Here is a 6,122-nt window from a genome sequence, read left to right as displayed (position 1 = left end):
TGATATCAAAAGAAGCTGTTTGTTTTTGATTAATAGACCTTCTCAGAAGGGTATTACTAAATGAATACCATTTGTATCCTAATTTTTCATCTACCACAAAGATTCCCAAAGTTTTGCTCCCATCGTCAAAAATCAAATACTTAATTCCACATCTCTAAAATAAAAAAAAAAATAAATATGGGAATAAATAAGAAGATTACAATATAAACCTGTTGACTTTTCTAATGCGCCTTCTATAATCATTCATATGACAAGAAAATATGAGAAAATCTTTTTATAATGTTAGATGATATATCTTATGAAAAATCAAGCATTCTTTCCTTTATTGGCCACAAATCTTTAAAAACAAAAAAAAAACATGAACAAGGAATGAAATTATTTATTAAATGTATATATAATAGTATTTCTATTTAACTCACTCATATAACGATGAATATATAATCGAAGAATAATAAATTGACGATAAAAAATTTTTGTTTGTTTTATTTTGGTTCCTAAATAATTGAATTGATGAAGATTTAAGTTTTCTAGGTTATCAAAATGTCAAGAAAATGTTAATTTGAGTCGCTGGGAAATGAAGGATTGAAATAGGGGTTTCCAACTAATTCGGTACTTCTCAAATTATACTCAGGAATGTAGACACTTTTAAGCCTTACATTCCAACCACTCCTCACACCCCAATCACCCCCATTTCTTCATGTATATGCCGTATATGCCCCTAATACTGCTGTTTAGCGACGTTTTTTCAGGCGTTTCTTCCTATCTGTTTTATAAAAATATGTCCCCAATACTCGGATAGTCATTTTAATACTTACTTGCTTATTTCCTGGAACCATGCTCCGACTTGGAGGCTAATTTGCTACAAAAAGCTATTGCCTTTTGATCTGACTATTGCTGGCCGAATAACATTCACATGGACATTTTAATACGTCGCTTACTAATAAGTTTGAGTAGCACTGAAATGCTTAGTCCTTAAAAAAAGAATTTTATGGATCTTGTCTCGAGCTCCATAATCACGAAATGTTTTAAATATTTAAAATCATTTCTAAGTGATGCTATAAATTTTCATACCTCTCTCACCATCTCAAATATCCATCCTAAAATTATCAGATGTGTCTAAAAAGTCGATATTGTCCAGAGAATTGAAAATTAGCAGACCATTGAAGCCTTCACTTTTACATAGTATCAAATACGGAAATTCAACATAGTAAATTACATTCATTTGATATCATTTAGTTGTTGTAAATATGAATTTCAGCAATCGTTCTAGAATAGCTTAGTGCATGTATAACAGTAGTCCAAACATCCAGTATTTGCAACATCAATCAATTATTATTTATTTTCTCATTCAACAACCAAAACATTTTGTTTTCATTTTAATGGATATACACTTACAAATCTAAATACATAATATTACTAGCACTTATTGCTCCACAGAATGCTAGAAATGCAGCAGTAGCACAAACAGCAGTTGTGGTTTGATAGAACGAGACTATTTGCCCCATGAAGCATGATAGTAGGAATTGAGCAAGAAAAACCATCGAGGAAACTATTGGAAATGAAAAATAAAGTTAATTTTTGTGAGAATTAATTCAACTGAATTACAAATTTTTTACCTATTGCAACATCCGTACCAATACCTCTGCTTACTGTAGAATATTTAGATTCTCCAGTTTCAGAAAGCTCAAACTGAGGTTGAATACCATGATAAATCGAGTGTATATGAAAATTTTTTAGAAAAAGGAAACGAGAAAATGGTTTTATGTAGCATCATAAATCATCATTCTATTGGGTTCTTCAAAAAAGTAGGAGACTCTTCATATTTTTTGGACTTAAAAAGGCTGTAAATGATAGACATGAGTTATTGCCTTTTTACAGTGTCCCGTATTCTATTCTCATGTGATGTTTACATAAAGCACAAACTTCCATTCAGATGTATTTAATGATAACACATCAACATATTCCTTTCAGCATATATATCTTTAAGATATCAGAAATTTATGATTTTCCTCGAGCTATAGCTTATTAGAGAATGACTATCATCATGAGAATCATGAAAATTTATGCAATTGATAGCATTTATATCAGAGTTATGCACTTTATGTTAAACATCCCTAAATATTTCGTTGTATTTTATGTTTTCCGGTCTATTTACTAAGTAAACAAAGTTACTAGGGGGACAATAGACTATGGCATCATGTTACATCCCAATAAACAATATACAGCCTAATAATTTCCACAAAATTTTCAGTCTCCCTATAAAATGTATAAATATAAGGGTTAATGTACAAATAAATTATAAACTCACAATCCCTTGTGCATGATAATGGGCAACAAGTAAGTATGGCATCGTAAATAATGTAGAATACATAACACCAGCACCCCAACTGAAAATCAAAACTCCTAATTTGTGTTTTGTTAGTGCCATTAGTGTCATCGATAAACTATAAAACAATAAGCCACCGATATAGACTCTCTTTGCCCGAAATCTCCAAATAAGTTTCTCAATGATAATCGAATAGCAAGCACATGATAGCGAATACATGGCCATTCCGAAACATCCAAATCGTACGCCTTCCTCATAAGAGTTATATTTTGTTGAACCATATGCAGCCTAAAGAGTTAGAGATCGAGGAAATGAGTGAAGCAAAAAAATTAATTAAAACGACTGTCAAGTGCAATAAAGATTAAATGGATTATAGCAACAACATAAAAAAGAAGATACTTTCCTTTGGATCTCCTTCAAAAACACTTTCGCCGACAAAGTCCGTAAAATATAGACTGTAGCATACATGAGCTGACCAGCAAAAGAAATTTGTAATACAGACATTTTGGATTGATCGTGGCATATGAATAATGGACATGAGATAATGTGATAATGATGGAACAGGCTCATCATGATGAATTACTTTGGGTTGTGATGAGTTATTTGACGCAAATGAAGTCTCAGCAATATTCTCACCAGGCAATGATGAATATCCTTCATTAACTTTACCCAAATTCAATGTTAAACTCTTCTTTCTCTCATCTAAACTGACCGTAGTTTCATCTGTCTCATTCTGTTCATTATTTTCCATTGTTCCGTACCCTCGTTTATCGTCATCTTCGTTGATTATTGAAAATGATTCGAGCATTGCTAATGGTATTTCACGAAAACTAGTTATTGTCACTGTCACACATATTATGAAAATGAAGGTAATTAATGTAAATACAGCTCGTACATGTCCACCCAACATTATACCAATTTTTGTCACATCCCAATTAATGCCACCAAGAGAATAACCCATTGCTCCACCAAGTCCAGCCATTACCGTAAATGTTGATAAACCTCGTGCATGATCGTCCGACTGTGTCACATCAAGTAAATAAGCCCTAGCTGGTGATTGACATGCATCAGCATCAAAATCCAACAATACTGTACCTAAGATTGTAAAGAATATTCCCCATGAGTGCGACGAGCTTTCAGTTGTCAACATTTCCGTAAACTCCTCATCGGAATCAATTGCTGTTGTTCGATGAGGAAGAATCTTATTTGTTCCCGTTGTATTTAATGTCAATGTCTCATTAATAAAGTCAGTCGAATAGTAATCTCCCATATAATATCCAAGATATTCTCCATGTGGAACAAGCAAAAGTCCCATTAGAACTCCAATCGATAGCAGAATGATAAAAGGACGACGTCTTCCCATCGGATGATTGCACCTATCACTTAGTGACCCAAGGAAGGGTGTCACAAAGAATCCAATAAGTGGTGATAGTGCCCAAACCAATGTCATGTGTTGATGCTGTACACCAATTTTCAGTAATGTCGGTGATACAAAAGCTGTTTCAGATGCGTATGCAAATTCAATACCCATAACACTGGCACTTAATCTTGTCAATTCGCTCGTCGTTTTACGCCTACGCACATGTCCATATATATTATTATATATTTTGTTGCACATATGAATGAAAGACAGCAAACACATAAAAAGAAAATGAAAAGCATCATGAAAATTCAAGGGATCAAAAATGCTAAATGAAAACAATAATCGTAAAGTCACAGTGAAAATTTAAATTTATTGTGATTGTGTCCGGGAGATTATTTTGAATCATCAATAAAAGTAAATCCAATATATGCCACGTCCCCAGCATCAGCAAGCCAGTTCAAACTTATTGAATTCATTTAAATAATTCAATTCTATGAAAATGTATGCGTTAAATGAATGAAAATTTATGAGCCATTTAAGGACTGGTAAGGATATTTCTTAAAGAGAAAAATGGAAAAAGGCGTTGTTTAAAGACTGACTGGATAGACTGTAACAGTTTTGGGACGAAAAGCGATTCTTCGCATTTTCTCTGTATTTGAAATGAATTATCTTGGTAAATTGATACAGAATTCGACATCTGGGTGGCGTAACTCTGACTTGCCTTAAATCCGATACAATGACAGATTCGGCCTAAATCAGGCACCAGGTCGGCGATCCTGAATCTGCCATTTCGGATCGATTAACCGGTTTATGCTATTCGGATACATAAAAAGAAAAGGCAGTATTTTTTAAACTATGTTTCATGACACACTGACAAGACATTCACTAGACTAGACCTTAAATAAGAAGTCTAAATGGATTTCTTATGAATTCAATGTGACTGCCTTTCTCTTAAGAACTCAAGAGTTCGAGAACCTCTAAGCTCAGAAATGGTTTTCTCAGAAGGGTTCAGAAACAAACACCAGCTATGACTATGCTATGATCTATTCAAAGGATTTCATTAAACTGATCCGTTCATGAATAAATCATCCAGTTATATGAATATCAATATTGTTTAAATCTAGACCAGTGTTTCTCAAACTTTTTTGAGCATAACAGAATGAAATCAGAGTTGGCAGGATTCAATTTCGGAGTCGGAATCAAAACAGTAGAGTACAGCCTTCAGTAAAGTCAGACTTTAGAATCTAGTGAAGCCTGACTTCTGGAATAGTGTCAAATTTGAATGAACTACATATCTAGTTTCAGTTTAATTAATACAGCTTGAAATTCACTGCTCTAGACAAAGTGAATCTTAATCCAATTCATTCTATCAGTAAATAACAGCACGGAATTAAAATGCGATGTAAAAAGAGTTGGGTAAGTAGAAAAAAGAAGAAAAATTAATTTAAATGTAAGGAAAAACATAACCTACATAAGTACCTTCTTGATAAATTATTTCAAGACCATTAGCGATAATTAATTTATTGTAAGTGAGATAATTCAAGGTAATTTAACTAACCTGTAGATGTGGGAAAAGTCATTATCCTTTCCGCTCTCACTACGACCCGTTGAAATTTTTCTTGCATAATTTTTCGTTAAATCAACAATATTATCACCGTCGTGAGCTTCACGCCAAGATGAGAATTTTGAGCGTAGATCGTCGCGTATTCCATGTAATCGACCCGACACACCTTGATACTCGTGAAGTTTTTCCATAATTCTTACTTTTTATGATAATGATATCCACAAAATTTTTATTGTAATTCCTTTTAAACTGTTATTTTAAATTGAGTGATGGATGTAGAGACTAATAGTAAAATGCCTTCGATTTTTCCTTTCATTCACACTTCAAAGGTTTCATAATTTATATTTTTAAAGAGCTATGCTATGTGTAACAACTTTTTACGTCACAAATGATGAATTATGTCTCAAATATTTTAGGATATTCTATACATCTTCTAATAGGTCGATATGTGGTATCTTGTAAATGTCCGAATGATAAATTGAATATTTTTTAAACTATTTAAGAATTTCACTAATTTATTTTTTTGTTCCTATCTAGTTTGAGATATCTACACACAGCCAACTACAATCGAAGACTGACAAGAATCAGAGAAATAAAAAGGAATGGAATTGAAAACGAATGCAGAAATAAATAGAAGGAAATAAATACATTTAGGGTAATTTAAGTAATGTCACATGTCACATTGTTTATTCTATACAAGCTTATATCGAGCGAACAAACTTATCTGTTCCTTTTTCTGCTACATTATTTTTATTTGATGCCATGCCATTACATAAATGAAGCCTGTAAACTTTAGGGACTCTACGCTGTCTTATTACTTCGGTCGTAATTCTTTTGAACAATATAAACGGAATAGAACTTTATTTATA

At 32.6% G+C, this 6,122-nt stretch overlaps 1 protein-coding gene across 1 annotated transcript; it reads right to left on the bottom strand.

The window, feature by feature from the left end:
* Nucleotides 1-1,338: 1,338 nt before the first annotated feature.
* On the bottom strand, nucleotides 1,339-5,454 carry lovit (loss of visual transmission). Its single transcript, XM_070652531.1, has 5 exons — nucleotides 5,248-5,454; nucleotides 2,732-3,900; nucleotides 2,309-2,616; nucleotides 1,617-1,689; nucleotides 1,339-1,549 (listed from the first exon to the last, which is right to left on the bottom strand). The coding sequence occupies exons 1-5, from the start codon at nucleotides 5,442-5,444 to the stop codon at nucleotides 1,392-1,394; spliced, it is 1,905 nt and encodes a 634-aa protein (XP_070508632.1). The 5' UTR covers nucleotides 5,445-5,454; the 3' UTR covers nucleotides 1,339-1,391.
* Nucleotides 5,455-6,122: the final 668 nt, after the last annotated feature.

Source organism: Chironomus tepperi, unplaced genomic scaffold (genome assembly GCF_022539635.2).
Source record: "Chironomus tepperi strain 1889 unplaced genomic scaffold, CSIRO-AGI_Ctep_v1 contig_48, whole genome shotgun sequence".
NCBI lineage: Eukaryota > Metazoa > Arthropoda > Insecta > Diptera > Chironomidae > Chironomus > Chironomus tepperi.
The sequence above is the reverse complement of the archived record's forward strand: the minus strand, read 5'-3'. Positions and strand labels throughout refer to the sequence as shown.